The 21,504-nt window shown below is 34.2% G+C and overlaps 1 protein-coding gene across 5 annotated transcripts in view; it reads left to right on the forward strand.

Moving 5' to 3' along the window:
- LOC105144505 (synaptogenesis protein syg-2) overlaps positions 1–21,504 on the forward strand; it is a 249,745-nt gene that overhangs the window by 143,461 nt on the left and 84,780 nt on the right. For 2 of the 5 annotated variants that reach the window (XM_087408385.1, XM_011053445.2), the window contains 2 exons: positions 1,063–1,343; positions 2,461–3,732. The exons of 2 other annotated variants lie outside the window; for them this stretch is intronic. In XM_087408385.1, coding sequence (XP_087264511.1) covers positions 1,063–1,343; positions 2,461–2,604 — 425 coding nt within the window. In that variant the 3' untranslated portion in view covers positions 2,605–3,732. Of the gene's footprint in view, positions 1–62; positions 909–1,062; positions 1,344–2,460; positions 3,733–21,504 lie in introns of those variants that run through there. One more of the 5 variants, XM_087408387.1, reaches the window with a different exon arrangement.

The raw sequence follows: 21,504 nt of genomic DNA on the forward strand, positions 1-21,504 counted from the left end.
AATAAATATTGTAGTAAAGAATTCTAAAATGAAAATATCGTTGGCTGTGATTATTTTTGCAGACTTCGAAAAAAAGAGATGCAGTAATACGAGCAATAAAGACAGTACGTTTAATATTAAATTAAATTAAACAAATTGTTGATTTAAAAATTTAAATCAACATTACTAAATATATAAATATTTTTCCCATTTTCTCCAATAAATTCATATTATATTATCCATAAATTTCTTGTGTTGAATCGTATATTCTGTTAATCTTTATGTATGCATAAATGTAATATGGTTAGATTATTAGCAGCATATAGAAATATTACATCGACATTCAATAGCCGATATTTTATAATTTACGTACGACTTCGTTTGTAAATTATACATGAATCTTTCAGCCTACCAATAATAATTCAACTGAGCTCTTTATATAATTAATTTTGTAATTGTATCAAATTAAGAACTTCCATAAAATATTATCGAAAGAGATAAACATACTGCTGATAAATATGTACTTTCGAAAAAATATTCTGCGTGAACATGAATATAATAAATTCCTTCTATCTGACATCATTTTCCAAGTGTATAATAATAAACACGTAATGTTAGTTTTTGTACTTATAGCAAACGAGTCCATGAAACAAATTTCTCATTTAAATTCATTTCAGCGCGATGTTACTTTTTCCATGAAAATACATTTCCATTTGCGATATTAATACGCGAACTACGTCGCAGCGAGCGAACTACGTGAATAATGATAATGTCGGGAAATGAAGTTGGATTGAAATACTTAAAAATCGAGAGATCTCTCGTAAATTTCGCCTTTCGTAATGAAAGTTTCATCGATAGAATAGTGCAAATTCTTGCAGGGTTTTTTTTAAGCACAATTTCTACTTTTCTCGAAAAAAAAAAGATGAAAACCATAACTACGAATCGGTCGTGAAGCTTATGTTTTTTCACATTTACAAGAAATAAAGTACTTATAAAAAAAATGGCTGCTCCTTTCTCCTGATTTAATCGACTAAGCGGCTTAGTCGTTCGGTCTCTGCATGGCTTCCGTAAATCTGTCCGCAGAAAGAAGACCCCTAACATATACCCCCGTCTATAAAACACCGCCACAACGAAGAAAGAAAGATCGCACCACCGATGAAGATGCTTCGCCGGAGAAAAGGCCGATCGTTCAGCACGGTCTGGACCTGCCTCCGGATCCGATGTTGACTGACTGCCTGCCAACGCCTACCATAAATTATCCGCAAAATCACGTGTCTCAGCAAAGCGCTTACAATCATCCGCCCACGATGGCTGATTTTAAGCAGATGGCGATGGACGCCTACAATCAGCGTAACAACCAAAACGTAAGCGATTGTAATATAATATTGCATCTTATTTTATTATTTTTTCGTCATTAATCCATAAGTATTATTTAAATCATAAAAAATTAATTCTTCATTAAGGAAGAAATTCATGATAACTATGATTTAAGGAAAATGCAATTATATTAAGATTAGAAAATGAATTCAATATGACTCATAACATTATAATATTTCCATTACAAATAATACTTATTTAATATTCTAACAAAATTTTGAACGAGAAGACTTCTTAATATTTTCGCGCAAATTAAAATTAGTGAGCGAGAAGGAACAAGGAAAAAGTAGGTCGAATTATGTTCGAGCGCATCAAATAAGCGCTGCATTTTTTATTTTTAATGTCTGATTTGATCTTCGTTGAAATATTGCATCTAACTTCTGCAAAGCAAAATCAGAAAGGCTGTTTTAAATATTAGAAGCTCGAAGCAAAGTGATGGGAAGTTAGTCAAGAGGAGGAATCGGTTGCTTCAATATGCGGCAGTCTCCCACTTTAACTTTTCCGGTTTAGCAGGATCTTGAGTTATCTGCGCTTTCGTAAGTTTAATTACGTCGAAGTTTTCTCGATAATTTGACGAGGCCAGTCCCGATGTGCGTAACTCGTCTTCGTATTCCGCTGTTCTTCTTCAGCGATTGCTTTCTATTTAGATAGCTAAATTAATTGTGCCATATTTAAAAAATACACGACGAGAAATAAAAATTTATCAATCAATAATTGATTCATCGATTTGTTAAATTAATAATTGGTATTAAAAAAGTAGTACACAATGTTCAAAATATTAAAATTATCTTCGAATAATAACAACTTTATAAAATATATATTATATTAAGTCATCGAGATCATAGAAATGAAAGTTTATGGCAGTTTTTCTGGACGGAATCAGCACATGTCATTTGCTTTCACACAATTTCATTAATTTGAAATCTCTTTTGTGTACATGTGTCATCAGCGAAAGGATTAAATTAAATATATTAAAATTTTTTGACGAATATGCTCTTAATACCGTTTTCACACGTTAAAACTAATGTACTGTATAACACATATATCTTTTTTTTTAATCAATAAAATAGTCTGATGAATGTGGGACGTGATTCCTGCTTTCAGATATATTATAGCCTTCAGAGGACGAGCAAAGGACTCTCGTCGATGCCACAGAGGCCCGTTTCATCGTCGATCTCCGCGCAAGGCAAATTCCATCAACCTGAAGTGGTGACACGCTCGAATCGGATACAGGAGAGCTGTATATAAGTTCGAAGGGTTTCCCTGCGGGATCAACCTCGTGAGCTTCTAAGACGCCGTCGGCGATTATATTTACACGTGTAAATGTAACGAGTACGGGCGGAGAGCAGCGTAGAGATCCGTGGATCCCCGAGACGCGAGCACGAAGTCTAACGCGGTATCTTCCCATAGTTGGTACACGAATTTCGAACCACTCCGCGAAACACACTTAACGTTTACTGTACAAAACCATAGAGAGGCTGATGGTGTGTTCCAGATCGTATTGATGGGAACGCGGTCTCTCCTCGAGATTACGTTATGCCGATGCCGCCGGGGACGGCGATACATTTTCATATATAATTTTACGGGGAAAACGAGGTGAAATGACATTAGCAAGTTAGAGAGGTATCCGTACATGTCCAAAAATATTTCTTTACTGCCATACTGAGGTATAAACGGTATATCGTAACGTACAAAGAGTCTAACCCCTAAAAGTAGTTAATGTCAATAACGAGGGAGATGAGGCTGGGTCAAAGCGAGCTAAAAAAAATTTTAATGGCGCTTTATACTTTATTCATATACTTCCAGTTTTTCAAGTCGCGCATAAAATGACGTCTTTATATATAGATCTTAACATATTAATTCTTTTGAAACTTTTACAATCTATTAAAATTACTTTGAAGTAGATGCCCTTACAGTAATTGTAAGGTAATACGATCGAGAATATTATTTTTTCGATCAAAGCTCATTCTCCAGCCTTATCCTCAAAATACTAACGATATTAATGTGATCGTATTCGAAGCTCATCACTGCTCATGTTTTTCGTACGCAAAATTTTTATAACAACTCAGACAGAAAATAAATTCGTTCAAAAGACTTCGCCGAACTCGAGAGAATCTCTTAAGGAGCGACGTCTTCGTTCCCGATCACTGATGCGGCACACGAACGTGGATTTTACTGTTTATATGGAACTAGTTTTTGTACAAAGATCTATTGTAAATAGACACGAGCCTGGCCCTAGAATTATAGTCACTAATGTCCGAATATCATCCGTTACACATCCGTTAAGTCCGAGAGATGTCCGATCGCGTAAGATAAAACTCGATGGCATACGAATACGAATAAAGAGAATACGTTTCATCTGTTTTACACAAACAAGCTCATTTTCTTATCTTTCCTTACTTGATCTTACATACTCCTCTCCATTAAGACCAAAGAATGAATGGCACGAGAAGGTAAAATTTCTACAGTACGTGAGACGAATTTACTCGCAACGTACTTATGTTACGCTTCCATTATACTTTTCCATTTCGAACGTGAACGAAATTTTTGTGCTTGAATTTAACAACGTGGGCGTACATGTTACACAATACGTACTTAATACGATATTACCCGATACATATCTCCATTTCCTGTTGTACTTAATGATGTAAAATACCCATCAATTATTTTGCCGTTCTACTGAAAGAGCTCAGCTTTTCTTTATTAGCGAGAATATTCATGAACCATTACTATTTTAAGAGAATATATGATTATAAGAATTTTATAAATTTTATTTTGTTTATCATTTTACTTGATTTGCATCTTTATTTCTTAGGTAAGTACTTTCAGACTTCTAATAAATTTTCTAGTATACTTACGTAGGCATGATAGGCATGAATAATTACGGAAGATAGTAGCATTTAATAACAGTTGAAAATGTAAATGTTTAATGCCATGTCTTGGTATACCGAGACGTGTCGACATCGCAATATGGGGGAGAGGCAATATATTTCGGAAAAAGAAAATTGCCACAGGCGAGACGTATCGCACCATTTCCTCGAGATAAACGCGCCGCGCGAGATGGCTGAAGTGCTTTAAGGAAAACAGATCGTCGCGCCTCTCCATTAGCTTCGAAGAGAGCTGCAAAAGCATCCTGACAGCTAGGTGAGCATCCTATTGGACGAAGAACAGTAATTCGAGCATTTCGGGGGAATACGAGGACGCGCTACAGTGTTTGCATACATTGTGCATTCTCGGTCTTGCTAACAAGGACTAACCCAGGTTGCCGGAGTAACCTATTATTCTATGTGCCATCCGTGTCTCCAGGGCTGTTAAGACGACCTATTCCGCTCCTAACGCTGTCGTAGCTATCCCCCATCAGACTGTCACCCATTCCGGCTGCGAATTGCGAGACATAATTACGATTCACCCAGGCATCATAATCGAATGATATCGCAATACGTGCAGATGGAACGGTCAATGATCGCACATCGTACCTCATGGTATTCAGTCGACTAATGCTCTGATTGAATCACAAATCCACAATCTAGCCCACACTATTTCCCCTATTATAATACTGGATTTAGGAGAAGATATCGATTTTATTTTGACGCTTCTTTTTTTGTGAAATAAACATTGTTCTCTTCATTTTTCTTCGATCAAATATTCAGCTCTTCATAGTCAATGAAATAATTTATTAAGAGGGACAGATTCCAGTTATTTTGTAGACAAAAGATATTAATATTTGTTTATTTATAATTCGGTGTCCTTGCTACAGTTTATAATATGTTTATCATCAATTATAATCACAAAAACAAGATATTAAGACTTAAAAAAATGATATTAATGGTAAATTGCTTGCTATTTTTGCAAGAGAAAAAGGTATTGCACTAGTTTGAAAAGTAATCGTGAAGTAGCACACTCAATTAGTTATGGAAATCATTTCCGACGATAAGTTTGGCGGGATTGGATAATCCCGCAAAATGATTCCGAAGTTCACTAATTGACTTTATTTTTTCGTCGTCGAAGATTTTATATCTCGGTTGAGTTTAAAAAAAAAAAATATATATATATATATACACACGAAATAAAGAGAATAAAATACATGTAGAAAAAATATGCAAAGTCTAAGTTTTTATACAAGATCGATAAAATAAAAAATTTTGCTTTTTCTCTTTTTTAAATATATCATGAATGAGTTACTGTTTCCATTAGTTTAGTAATAGATAATTATGTATTCCGTTGATACATAATATACAAGAAAAAAAATAAAGTTTTTAATCATTTCTTTTTAAATTATATTTCAAACAAGAAGGATTAGTAATAATTATTTATGTGCATGTTGTAACATAATTAATATAATACACATTTATAGTACAATCATGTCATTATATATTCACGTAATAATTGATGAGTTCGTGCCATAGCATCGTGAAACAAGAGCTGCACTTATGTATCACATAATTTCATCCATTAAATTCAGAAACATTATTTTAAACCTCATGCTTTCATCGAACCAGGCAAATGATTATAAATTCTCGATTACATTCCGATTATTTGCTCAGCAATACTTTTGTTTTGCTTCTATTCTTAATTTAATATTATCATAGTGTCAATTAATATAAGCAACACTTCTATATTACATATCACATTGCATATCAAATGTATTTAAAATTACATATGTTTAAATATGATCGTATATAATGGTCATATATTTATAATCATTTTTCGCATGGAGTTTAATGAAAGCATAAGGTGCATTAAAATAACATTATGAATGAATAAAGTTATGTAATATAATAAGTGCATTTCTTATTTATATATATGAATAATCAATAACAGAGTTTTTAAAAATAAGAATATTATACACGAAGTCTGTGACCAATTAATTTTCAGAATAAAACATGCAATAGAATTGCATTGAAAACGTGATTATTCTTTGTCGTCGTAGATTTATTGTTAGCTTTGCCAGTGACATTATTCGTCAAGCTAACGATGTACACTCAACGAGTGCAATAAAATTACGTTTGGGACTTAACGTAGTGAAACATTAGCTTTGTGTTAATGTGCTCTAACGAATGCAAAGGTAATTTTGTGTCAGCTTTTCAACAGATTAAGATGCAAGATTTAATTTTCACAAAGTAAAAGAGATAGATATAGAAAGGAGAAGTATTAGTAAATAAATTTGTGTACGTGACATAACATGAGTAACATTGTGAATCATACACAATGCATCCCAAATTTTCGTTTTTTTTCCTTTTGCATGGAAATGCTTTGAGCAATTTGTATGTAGAATCCATTTTTCCTTAGTAAAAATTTAATTGGATAATATGTATATTTTACATAACTTTTTAATATTCAACAATGTCTATCTTCACATAAAAACAAGAGATGAGGAAGGGAAGAGACAGAGAAAGAGAGAGAGAGACAGAGAAAGAGAGAGAGAGAGAGAGAGAGAGAGAAAAGAGAAAAAATAACATTTAAATTAAAATTCTGTCGAAAAAGTAATATTCGCTTGAAATGGAATAAAGATCCTTTCTCGATTTGTACTTTTTGTAACTAATTAGTAAAAATTTCTAAATTTTCAATTCTTTTCAATAATTAATATGTCGGTATTTCATAGGATAAAAGATAATTTTAAATTAACAAATCTACAGAATGAGAGAAAGAGAGAGAGAGAGAGAGAGAGAATGAGAAATCTAGTATATACTATTTCTCTTTCAGTTATCAAGATTAACATTAAAGAGCGAATGTTTCAGTTATGTAATAATATACGTACGCTAAAATTGAATCATGACTTGAATGCAGTCATAATCGCTCATATTATTCATTGGTTATTATCTTTGGTTTTTTGATGGACTAATTAAAAGAAAGAATTTCACAAATTGATCAATCAAAAAACGTTTTAAAGTATTTGTAGTATCGCGTTGTCCCATAGTTGTTAAATGTTCTAGAATTATTTTAAATATTTGAAAGAGAGACATCAGTCATTGTAAATATGGTAAAAGATACCTATTATATCTGTAACGAGTCTTTCTTCTATTTTTCCGTTGCAAATAAATAAATTAGCAATTTCCATCATTATTCATTAATTTTTATAAAAGAAATAATTTATAATTTTTCAATCTTGTTCCTTTTTTTCCTTGATTTAATTGCATTAACTGTCCTTTTAACATATCACCTAAGATTACTCTCGGAATTACGAAGAGATTGTCGATTAAAAAATACCACAATAAGACAGATACGAGCTTGTACCAATAGTCGTTGTATATTGATCATTCTCTCAGAAAATTAGTAAAATATATTTAAGAATGCTGAGAATGCAGTTCATTCGTTAAATTCCATGTCTCCCGTCATTCGTAATAATGTTAAATCTGCACTAAGTACTTCAAGCATAGACAGATATCATTATCATATTGTGAAGGTATATATATATATATATATCGAGAAATATAACTTCAATCCTACAGAACGTTATTGCTCCCTTGATTCTCAGAGCAGTAAATTTCTCGAAGTATTCTTGGCAGTCGGCCTGACTTGGATTTAAGGGGCATAACTCTGTGGCTTGGATTTAGAACCGCGATATCCGCTTTTGCAACCAACACTACGCACACCACGATGGTCATTCGACGAAATGCAACTTTGTCGGAAGATTTTATCAATTTGTACATTTCGACGATTCTTTTCTTATAGATCGATTGCTTTTTTAATAATGCTATCATATAAATGCATTATATTTAAAATACAACAATTAAGAATATTATAAGCATAATCAATTATTTAATTTTCTAATGTGCAAGATATTTGAGATAAATTTGATCTTCTCATTGATATTATATATATATATATATATATATATATATATATATATTTCTATATATTATATATAGAAATTAAATCTTATATTTGCACTAGCTATGAATAATATCTACATGAAGAATGGTGAGAAGTTTCATCTCTTTCGAATTAAAATATTTTAGATTAAAGATAAATATACATTACTTTAGTTATATTTTTAAGTTATATTCATTTTAGTTTGTATTTTAAGTTATATTTTAAGTTATATTCTTCATCTATACGGAAATATATAATATATCAGTCATATATGACAATATTGATATGATTATATATATTGTGTATTCTCTGTGTCATCGTAATTCACATTGGTAATTTATATTCGAAAATATATGTGTAATTCATATATAAATATACATGCATTTTTTTACATCTGTATGAAACTATTGATGCAATTCTACTTAAAGACAATATTCGTAGCACGAATTGCATCTTCGTCTCGATTGGACGTAGCTTTTCTTGCACAAAATTTCTTTTTTTACGAGCGTCGACGGTCATTTTTTACGATCTATCTTGGCTTCGTCGTTGTCCAGAACTCATCCTGGATGTAATACCAGCACTTGAGAGGTCTAAGATCTCTTTTTCTTCTGCTACATCGCTCGTCCCCGGTGAGCGAAAGCCGCGGCCGAAGTTGTGGTAAACTGGTAGCAACGCGGGAAGAATCGTCCGTGGGGGAACTAACGTCGGAAAATCCCAGGCGGCAAAAATGTCATGCGAGTCAAGATGCGGAAGAGTGGAGAGAGCCGCTGGGTTTAAGGGTGAAAAAACCCAGAGCACATCGTCGGTACGACGTTGGTAAAGAAAGTTTAGATTGAAGTTTCCGTGCGAACGAAAAGTTAAGCACTGTCATTCGCATCGTAGCAATCTGCGGTAACAACGGACGAAGCGAACGTCGTTCGCGGCTGTAATCCGCCATGTATATGTAGAGCATGTACACACGGAGTTCTCTATACCCTTAAGTGAACCGTCGCCGCCTGCTCGATGCGGATTTACATTTTGTCAAGTGCTACGCTGTGGCGTGACGAGATTAGTAAATGAGGCGAGGATAAATTTCGTTGGTAACGTCAAAGTATAGAACTTTCGCTGTCTCTGAATTTTCTTCATCCCCCTATATCTTCTTCCTTACGTATTACGGATGATTTCTCGGGATCGGAAAGCAATTTGAAACAGTTTTTCATGAAGAGCGCAAACAAGCGTGTAGTTGTTAAAGAAATATCTTTAAGAAAACCTTTCTCTTTATTCCGTGAATAACTTCGAATAATTGGTCCAATGTAATTGTTTACTTGTGAAAAGAACGATTTTGCTGAAGTATCTAAAAATTTAGCTAGATACAGATCTGAAAATAATTTTGTTAAAAATTAAGTTTTAATCTTCCAAATGTTCAAGAGACCCTGCACGGAAAGAACGATTTTGCTGAAATAGCTATATAAAAATTTATCTAAATCGGTATCTAAATCAAAATAATTATGGAAAATTCAAATTGGTTGCTAGAATGTCAAAACTTTTTTGCAGCATTGCTCATCATGCTTAAGATTTCTAATTATAATAATTATGTTGATGATATAACAAAATTATTTTTAGATCTATAGCTAAATTTTTTTGTAGATACTTCTGCAAAATCATTCTTTCCGTGCAAGGTCTTTTGAACATTTGAAAGATTAACATTTAATTTTTATATCAGTTAAGGTGCCTCCTCTCTAACGATATATGGCCAATATTTGCCAACAGCAAATATTATATACATACATGACATATGTAATTATCCATATATTGTATGTAATTATCCATATTGAATGTAGGCCAATATTTAACAAATGTGTGCAAAGTTGACATATTGGCCATGTACATATATAACTGAGAAAAATTCAGTTTATATGTATATATATGTATTTAAACTTTATTTTTTTATGATATCACGTGTCCTGTATACGAGTTCTGATGTAAGCAAGATACGTTCCAGTAAACGACTCACGTAACATACAATTCCGTTAATCGCCTGTGCCGATCAATATATTTTCTTATCGATCAGAATAGAGCGTTAGGTTCCTGCTTCCTTTCTGGCAAATTACGTGACGGGACTGATGATCGTCCTTGAAATTGAAATCGATCGCAGATCTTCGTTCGATGCATACAAGACGCGGTTATAAACGGCTCGCTATGTCACGACGTGCGCATAGAGTTCCACGTAATTGTTCTACCGCGAAGACTCATATCGGTTCTCCGACTATTATTCTATATCTATCTCTGTTTCCATTGAAAAATAGAACACGCGGCCGCGTTTAAAACGAGCCGCGTCAACTTTATTCGTATCGATTAATGTCGCGTCAAACTATCGATCGAAGTTGTTACTTCCTTGATATGCATGTCGAATTCAGAGAAACGTATTATTAACGACGTATGAATAGGTGCACGAGTGACCCTGAAATTAAAATAGTATAGGTGTTAATTCATGCCGTCTGTCCTATTTCGCAATTCTACGAATTGCTTGTATATTTGGAGCTCGATCGCGAAGTTAGTTAGCACGAGAGCCTAGCGTCGGTTTTAGCAAACCACAAGTGATTAAAGAGGCTACATTGAAGTAATTTGTATGCATTGAGTTAAATAATTTATACCCCGTTATAATGGATCGCGCGCCGAAATGCTGTGCGTGAGAGGTAGGTTGTTGCTTGATTACGGTACAGTCGATGCATCTCATCACGGGGTTGAATATGTTCGAGGGCAAACCGCGTAGAAAATAATCTAAATCGAGATAAAAGATCTAGTATTTTTTATAAACTCACCTGTTATTAACATGAGTTGTCACATTCGCCAATAATTGTAACAATGAATTGAGATTTGTGTGACAGGTAATGACTGATGTCAAGTGATCATGATATCCGCAGGAGAACAATGTTCTTTCACAATATTGTAGGGCTAAGTTTCACATACGACGTTGAGTTAAATAAAACTTGCTTTGTACAAAAGTTATGTATAAACGAATACTATAATTTGAAAGAAGTGAGATATATTGTCTTATGACAAGTATAACTTGACATTACACATATTTGTTTACTTTGAACTACATTTCCGTGTTTATTAGTTTTTACCAAAAATAGCCAAGAGAGTTTACAGTTTTTTAATTAATACCTGCAAGAGTAGAATAATATTAAACTTATCGATCTTCTTTTGCGATAAATTCATAGCAACGATTAAAAATCGCTTTGTAAAATGAACAGTCAGCTTGAAAGATCGAACGCAATGTCCTCTTGAGTTCTTAGACTTTCTTTTTCAGTCACTTTCTAGGTCGACTGTGTTATGCGAGATTAGCGGCAAAATTGCTTCGAATCAATCTTGAAAATTGGATCGAAAACAGCCGCGGCGCCGGTGCAATCCGCATAAAATCTCCCAGTTCCGTTGCATATTTATATCCAGAGCTATTTAAATGCGAGGAAATGCGCGACGAGTGTCGACTTTTCCCGTCGAATGGTAACGCCATGGCAGTCGAGCATCGGGGTTGTGTTCCGCCTCCTTCGCATAGCGACGGGAATCCACATAGAAAAAAAAAAAAGAGAGAGAAATACGCTTGAAAAAGAATGAGACGGAGGTGGAAAAGTCCCGCGAAAATTCAACGAACTTTTGCGTGACGAGGCATAAAGAGAGAGTGGAAAGCGATACGAACTTTCGAAGCGCTTCACTTCGAAGCGAAGTTGAAGTGACGCTCAACGGGAACTGAGCGCGGTGGGGCGAAATACGAAGTATACTTGCCAAAGGGATGTTGGAGGAAATTTTATTGCTTGTCGACATTGTTGCCAGTGAGGGACGTAATCGCCGCAAGCATAAATTTTAATAATTGCTCTGCGTTGCAATGAAATCGGATCGTAACGAATAAAAGACGCAGTCACGCACACATCGCGCTGAGATCCAGTAGTGGATAAAAGATACAGGGTTTACAAAGGTAGGGTAAAAGACGGAGATGACGTTATCGGTGGAATTTGTGAGCGGCTTGTTTATTCCAGTAAACTTATTAAAGGATAGTCCTCACTTTTGGGTGCAACTAACGACACCTTAATGTTTCTATGAAGCACGTACCCTCATCACATCGCACCGATACAAGAATGTAAGGAGCTCTGCACAATAAAAGGAACAGGGAACAGAGAACAGAGACTAAGAATTTCAACCTATCAGAAATCATGTATTATCAAATACACAGTTTCTGATAAATTGAAATTCTTATTCTCTGTTCCCTGTTCCTTTTATTGTGCGGACTCCCTAAAGATCCCGGACGATGACGACGATGATAGACGTCGAAATTAGAACGTCTGTCGCCGAGTGCTTCGTACAAGTGTCTCACCTTCGGAAGAACAATTTCCAAGAGTACGATGTTGTTACGTCACTGCACGCGGGGTAGTAAATAGCATTAGCAAGTCAACTAGCGCTTTGCTCCCCAGGCACTTACTTCTTGAGATTCGAGTTAATTTATACAAGTGGCGCGCTGTGCAATGTAGTTACACAGTTACGGGGGTTACAGTTAGTTTTAGTTTCAGTCCAACTCTTAGACGGAAAGAAAAGAGGTGACGAGATAAAGATCGAAGACAGCGACACTCCAGGGGCGCGATGCGTCGAGCATGGAAACACTTCATCGAGTGTCAAAGCTAAACGAACACCCATCATCTGAAGTGGCCAATTCTACAATGCGATAAATCGTAAAGCATGAACGATTTTATAGCTACTTTTTTGTAGCCTTTGGAATCTTCGAATCTAAAATGATTATTGAGACAGTTCTCTATACAGTTTCCATATATTTAAGTAAGATATCGCACTACGTTAATGAATAATTAATATCTACTCTAGGTAGTGAATCAGATGTTTTCCGAGTTATTGTTGAGACTTCAGTTTAGCCGTACGTGTGATGACAAGATACGCAATATATAGCAACGGCAGTGGCAGATACACACGTATGAAACACATAAATTTTGGACGAAAGTAATATCTAAATCGGTTAGTGGAAACCGTCCGATACGGCGAGATATCCAGAACCCGGGCTTTATTTCATTTTTCAAAGCCGATAGGATCAAAATGCCCCCAACATATCACACAGCGTCGTAAACATCGCGTCAGCGTTTCAATCAAATTGTCGCAATAGGTAAAAAAAAAAAAGTGAAACCCGATCTCGCCTGACGTGAGAGATTTGGACATCGCAGTTATCGAGATGTCCTAATGCGTTTATCTGTCACGCATGAAGAGGAAGCCAACCCTGAATTTAGGGTGTGATCGAAACCCTATGAACGACAAGGGGATGTCCATTGTTATCAGACGTAAAATTTTTTCTAAAGTGGGATAAAATAGTGTGAAAAACTCGAGAGTCACTTAAACCAGGTCTATAGCCATCGATTTCGTTGAATTAATAATTTTTGTATTATTAATTAATGACATTATTAATTAATAAATAATACTGTCATTAAAACGCCCGCAGAAACATTCGCGAATCCGCTTTATGGCTAAGCAAATTATATCACGAATACATTCAAAGTAAAACTAACGCTTCAGCTACAACATTACAATGTTTTAATGTTACTGCAATTTTCATCTAGTTGGTAAATCAGGCAATATAAAACGCTGTTTTGTCGTTCTTTGAACGTCCTTTTACATATTTCCTGCTACCGGCGGTTCCATACAATTCTCTGCTGTATTTCTTTAATGCACTTTTTCCCGTATTTTTGAACGACGAAGCGCTATCTACAAGCTAACATTTGAATATTTTTCTTAGCCTCAGATTTTCGTCGTGATTTCAGAAATAATGTTACTCCCGCGAATTACATCGCACGCGATGACCGTGCAAGAGGAACGTAAGGAAATCGGAAGTATAGATAGCATGAATCTGGCTGGCTACTGGATAAGAATGCCCTTTGTAAAATTACAATCGACTTGCAGCCACGTAGGAGCAACCATTCATTCGAACCGTAACCGTACATTACAGTCGCTGTTATCATTAATTTTCAAGAACGTCTTTATTCCGATTTAATGTTTCGTACAAAAGAACAGAGTCCGAAAACTACTTATAAAGTATATCATACATGTAGTTTTAAAAGAATATTATTATAAAAGATTATTATAAAATGTAATATTTATAAAAAATAAAAGATTGTGAAATGTTTTATATGATTTAAGAAAAAAAAAATATATATATATAACTGATAAATAAATTAACATAATAAACCCCCATTAAAATTGTAGATTTATTCGAAACAGATAAAATGCAGAAATCCATATAATTTATTGTCAAATATATTGTATATATTATGTATACTAAGAGTGGATAATAAAAAGTCTTATATTCGACAATCTCTTACAATTGGCTAATTACTATTAATTAGAAAGTCTTATGAAAGTTTAAATTCTCACCAAGTCTATAATAAGATTTCTATAAAATATTATAGTAAATATACGATATTATTCGTCCATATATAATAATAAATACGGTGCAAAAGCAGTTATCATGTACAGTTATATAATAACATTACGCAAACTATACGTATGCTACATGATTATTTAATCAAAGATCTACAACTAACGAAAAATTACCCAACAAATGATATTGTCGATGTATTATTAATTACACATTTGAGAATTAAATTACGCCAAACCCATTAAATTACACATAGCAGTGCAGCATATTATGATTTAATTATTTCGATCGCCCCCGGCATTACTAACAATTTCCAACAACTGCGAAGTTGGAGGTGCATATCTAAATTATTAATTATCAAATTAGCGTAATGTGTCAGGATGAAAGTATACGGTCAAATTATCAAAATAACATAGAGGAAACAATGTACCAGTGGCTACCTCAGAATTACTTATATTAATTAGCAAACTTGTTTTTAAGCTTGCTGAGTTCCGCTGCGTGCTCTCGCTCATACCATTTCTACTTTCGTAATAAAGGCAGTTCTCATTTCTTGTGCGAGAAAGAGAGATAACGTGATGCAGAAAGGGCAAGTGAAATTGAAAGAAGCGGCAAACGCGAGTAGGAGGAACGAGAATTGGAAGGAAAAAAAAAGGAGGCAACACTGCGGAAGTCGAGTGAAGCACGTAGAAAAAAACAAGTAAAGTAGAAGCGGCCAGTAGTTACCGTGAAAAGTAATCGGAATCCCTTGATGAAGTTTACGCTTGTAACTATAAAGTTGAGTGGCTTGCTCGTCTATTAGCGATCGGATTAGCCTGCGAGAGGCGGGTTGAGATACCCGGGAGGAGAAGAAAATTAATTTCTTATTCGCCGCGCAATGTCGTATCGTCGTTATTCGCCATTTTAATAACAAGTAAAAGCAAGCGGGCGTAGGACGAACAAAAAGGACGAGCCAAGCTACTTAGGCAGTATACCTCGTCAGAGTATTTTTAGAGAGAAAAGGAGCACGCCGGTCCCAGCGGCAGAGAAAATGATTGCTGGCAAAATACATGTAACTATGCGGTATCGACCTCTTTCTACCTTGTTCAGAGTCAAAGAGCGTGAAAAGTGTAGGACAAAGAGCAAAAATATCGATAGGGAGTTCCTTTTCCAAAATTTATTATGCAAGCTCCGAAGGAAGTCAGCTCGCGTAGAATGGTCGCTGAGTTTTGTTTCTTTTGTGAGTTTGTTTAAAGTTTCAATTCATTTCCCGCGTTATACTTGTGTACATGTGTACGTATGTTTGTGAGTGTGTGTACGCATTTATTTAAAAGAATGACATCTTTTTGTGATGTGTATGTAGAAAAAATGGAGACGAGGAAAATGTGCGTATTCATAAAGATATTTTAAAGAATTTTCCGGACGTTTCATGAAATAAAGTTTAAAAGTGATTTTTTTTTTAAGGCGTATATTGCAGATTGATGCAACGGATGATATTTTTTAGAGATTTAATTTTCGAAAGCCACACGGAATGATGCATTTTTATGGATGAATGTCTGCGGAGAAACACTTTCGCAGCTGGAAGTAAACAAACGTACACTGATATCCAACTTCCTCGGTGTGGCAATCTGGGATTTAAATCGCAGGAACTATATTTCTAAAAGCGTACTGCTTTTACTTCCACGAGCCGGGAATGCCTATAAAATATGAATAAAACGGAGAGAATCTGCACGAAAAACATCCTAGATATTTTTTCACGATACTGTTTTGGGCGAACGCAACCGCTTATCTTCCTACGTTTTCAAAAATTATCGTATTCGTATTTTATTTTTATGCAAGCACTGACTGTACGAACTTCTTTCGTACTAAAAAGCGCTCTGAACAAACGTAGCGAAATATTACTACGAATAGATATGGACCATGTTCATTGCAACGGCTCACATGAATTACATACCATGCCATGCTTCTACCATATATCGCGATAAAGAAAAAGTCTACAATTGCAAAAGTAGAAAAAATCATTGTTTGGTCAGACTTGGTAATATAACTGCATCTAGCAATGAAAAATGCATCAAAATAACTCATTCTGAACATTTGTATAATATTAAATTGTTACTATTAATATTATAATGCAATATAACTCCTCTTAATATAAATATATATTTAATAAAAAAATTGCACTTTACGAGTATTAGTATAGATTTAATGTGGAGATATAGATTTTTGATCGAGTCACTCTTCAAAATAAATACAAAAACATAAAAAATTTTGCGTTTAACAAATTAAACGTATATATTAAAATATTTTTGCAATTATCAAAAATTTTCTAAAACTATATAAAAAACATTAAAAACGTTAGATTTGATCAATATTTAAATAACATTAAATATTTTATATGTAATAAGATATTACTGTTCTGGTGCAAATTATCAAAAAATCATCACATGTGATCATATATCTATACACAACATTTTATTCATATAACTCAATATGTGAGATTGTATAAAACAGGAAAAAACAAATTATTCATTTATTTTTATCAAAATTTCATCAAAATCATTTTCAACAAATAAATTTCTCTCAAAATTTTGAGATTCATAAAAAGAAATACAATTTTTAATTTTTTACATAAAATATATATACAGAATTAAACTCTTATCTTATATTTAAATCCATCAGTAATTAATCGCTGCATATATATTAAATGTGTGTATATATAGATTATTATTAACATCTATATAATTTAGACAAAAACAAACAATAAAAGATAACATATTTTTTAATATGCCAAGTGCTTATACGTCTTATAATTGATAGCAAACCACGTGAAATGTGATATTTAAATATTTTTTTAGGAAATTCATTCTCTCTTTTTCTGTAAAGTGCATTTCACAATTAATTACGGAGATTGAGCCCTTGCTGTCAGGTATTGAATCCGAGTATTACGACGATTAACCTCAATTGAAGATAAATTACAATTGACCTCTGAACTGTATAGAGCGTTCTAATTATATCTATGATATGTGTGTGTGTGTGTGTGTGTGTGTGTGTGTGTTGAATCAAAAACCTGTTACATGATTCGCACAATATCCGTAGTCGATTACTAAGAATTATCACACATATAAATTTCGTTGAATGATTTAGTTAGAAATTTTTTTCATGTCATTTACACAAAAAAAATTAATACATTAACATATATGTTTTATTATATTCATAGAAAATACAATATTCCCTGTCAATTTATAACCAGAAATTTCAAATTTCCCTGTCCTTTTTCCAGTAATACTGTACTTATACATTAAACACGATGTAATCGTAATAACGTATGTAAAACGTATTTCCCTTCAATATGGAATGGAAAATTCAGTATTTCAGATATCTGTGAATGTTAGTAATTAAGCTTTTATACAACATATAAATCGGATCACACGTAAATCCGATATTGCACGATTAATTTTTCCGCAGGAAACCATATATCACGTTGGAACTAAATATTCCAAACAAAAACCGTGCACAATTCAAAAATATTATGTTTTAAGCGCATAATCACACAGCAACGTGATAGTTTGTAAAATATTGATAAACTATTTTCTAAAACTCTATGCATTTAATTTAAAGGTAAAAGTTTGAAACTTATTTCATACAATATTGACTGACATATCGATGTATGCAATAAAAAAATTTTACGAATAGGGTTCCAAAACTCTCCGAGGAAAATTTTACTCGAAATATATAGTACATGTAACGTATACTATAATATATAGAGTAAAATCTTCCTCGGAAAAGAAATTTTGGAGCCTAAAATTTTAGCCTAAAATGGCAAATTTGCTTAATAAATTTTTATTTTTCTTACTATTATAATATAATTCTTTATATAACTGCCGTGTTTTCTTCAGTCATTAACGCAAAATGATATAAAACGAAACAGTGAGCGATGAATATTCTAATGGAATATTCTAAGAAAAACGCGAATGTTGCTAGTAGAATTTACAAAACGTATTTCTTTCGAAACTTGAGAGCTGTCCATTATTTCGTGTGCTAAGAGCGAAAGGAGCGAAATAGCCGACCGATGAGACGAGAGGGACGGAGAAGGTAGCATAAAAGAGATTCTCTGAATTAGGGAAAACTCTGGGAGTCCGATTACCGTCCTCCAATTTACTCTATCCCCATTCTGCACTCGCGGGCATCCACGGATTTCATACATAGACGTAGCCGGACACGATCACGCGCACACACACACACACACACACACACACACACACACATACGCGTGTAATACGTTTGCACATAATACGTTCACATACAATGTCATAATTGAAAGCTTAGCGGCTGCAATGTGTGTCTCTCAGTGAGGTCCGGTATACGTAATAATTTAATCCGAAATTCGCGGGACAAACACGAAAATGACTAGGTGGCCGGAAGAGAAACAACCGGCTATCCGCTTAGCGGGAAGTGCTTACGCGAAATCCGACTTTTCATCAATTTCCCGACCCTCCGTATGGTAGTCTTTCAGTTTCCGCGTAAGAGCCGTCAGACGATCTGTCGACCTGATTACCTTATTAAGAAAAATGTGTTCGACTCGCAGAACTCCTTAATGACTTCATCTGTTAATTCTTTGTAATTTTCCATTAGTATATTAGATCAATCGAAGAAAAAAACCATCATACTCGCGATTAGATTAAATTGATAAGACGCAAAATGCTTGCTAAATAATTAATCTTATTTATTAGTTTATGACGAATTTTCGGATCTTGTAATAATCTTGTAATAAAATCTTACAAAAATAATGCAGTTTCAATAAATAAAGAAAGGCTTCTTATACTCAAAGCAATTTATTCACTTGCCATTTCGCAGATATGTAATTAAATTCAGTGTTGTGTTCAGATACTTGACAAAGAAAAGGCTGCGCAAGGAAAATAAGCTTTCAAAGGACTTCACTTCCCCAAGGAATGTTTTACGATTGTCCTCCTTCATCTTCTGTCGCTCGAAACTATATATGACAGATTTCATGTCCTGTGCTACCTGAACACAAAGCGTATCCTTAAGTCAAGTTTCCCTAGGGCGATACAATGCAACCAAGAAGCCATCTTCGCGGATCCACGTTGCTGCACATTAAGACCTGTCGCAAACTACCTGGAGAACCGTTTCTCAACCACGTTCCGTACTACTTCTACGTCTGCCCATCCTTTGGCACATAAAGTTTGTAACAGTATAACTGTGAACTGAATGAAGCTTTGACAAATACCGAAGGTTTAATGTCGATTTCGAAGATCTGATGCGTTTAATTATTATCAAAGAGAAAATCAAAGATCTCACAAATGCCAATTGAGAGAATACTAAATATCATAAAAGAGAAATATTACATGATCTCAATAATAAATTATTATATGTACAAATTTATTTACGTATATGTTTCATTTTTACCATTTCTATATTTCTGAAACGACTCCAGTACATAGCACATGTTGATTTTAAATGCTTTCTAAAATGATTGAAACACATTAGATACGTTTAAGAAATGTATACAAAACATACATGGACCAATAAGTGCTATCCAGAGTATCAAAAAAATTAAAACGCAATTAAAATTCGAAATTCTTTTCATTCCAATAAAAGTTGGAGTACGTTGGCACTATTTTTTCCTCGAATAGTTGACATGTTAAATACAGAATGCGCGAGAGCATAATATGCAAATTATTGCAGTGGAAAACTTTTTCTCCGCATAGCACCGAAGTAAACGAGTGGGAAAAAATAACTCGGCTCCAGACCCAGGAGCTTCCAGGGACGATGGACCTGCATAGACACACCGGCATGGAAGCCCATTTTTCCGGAACATCCACGACAATCCCCGCCGACACGCAGCACGCTCTCATCCTGAATTACGTCGACACTAAACCGTGCAGCGCACGCGAGAGCCTCCCTTATCGTCAGGAGCAACATCCGCGATTATCAAGCCGACGAACCTTCGTTGGGGATTACCCCCGCTACCGAGATTTATCGACCCTACTTCTACTCGACCACCCTTGGAAAGGGGTCAAGAGGCCGTTTTGACCGTTTCTCTCTCTCTTTCTCTATTCCGCCTTCCGTTCTACCCAGAATCGTCCCTCCGGTCCTTGTTTTTTTCGCTCTTGTTGATCCTTCACCTGGTTGATGGGAAAAAAAAAGGATTCTCTTTTTTCGAAAGCCAACCGTGTCTACGTTTCCTCCCTCTTCGTGTATGTCAGAAGATGCTTTGGAAAAATATATCACAAAACCGATTCGGGCCAATTTTTATCAACTTAATTTTTAATTCTAATGTATCATATGTTGTTTAAGAAACAAAGTAGAGAGAATAGGCACTTCATGTCGCACACGCAATGCAGGCATACGCTGGTGAAAATGGCGGGCAGATAAGAATGACAGACACGAGAGACTTATCTCAAAATGTTTTATTTAAAAGGAAAAAAAGTAGGCTTACGTGAAGAGAACTAAAATAAAGTCGTTCAGGCATAATATGCCTGTTTTTCTCGTTGAGTATGATTGGCGAACGTTTAATAGAAATACATCAAGAATTATCGCATATCGGCGAAGTAAATATAATCTCAATGCTTTTGTTAGAGAAGATTTTCCGAAATTATCACTATCGAGTACATATTTTTCGACACAATTCAACAACAAGTTTGCTTGAAAGAAACGCTTGCACAGACTGCTTTATCAATATAGTGAAAAAGTTGAAATATAAAGCACTATATTCCATACTAAACTTCATATTTTATTCTGTACTTACTTGTGACATAAATTAAAATAAAATACGTTCATTATTTCCCATATTGCATTCAGTTATTTTAAATTCGAATAATATATAATACATTAAGATATTTTTTAAAACCCATTTTTCTATTATACTTTTCCCATGTCTGTTTTCGTTAAAGAAATAACTAGTGTAAAAAATTATATAATTCCCTGTAACAATT

This window comes from Acromyrmex echinatior, chromosome 8, assembly GCF_024713525.1.
Source record: "Acromyrmex echinatior isolate Ae372 chromosome 8, ASM2471352v2, whole genome shotgun sequence".
Taxonomy (NCBI): Eukaryota; Metazoa; Arthropoda; class Insecta; order Hymenoptera; family Formicidae; genus Acromyrmex; species Acromyrmex echinatior.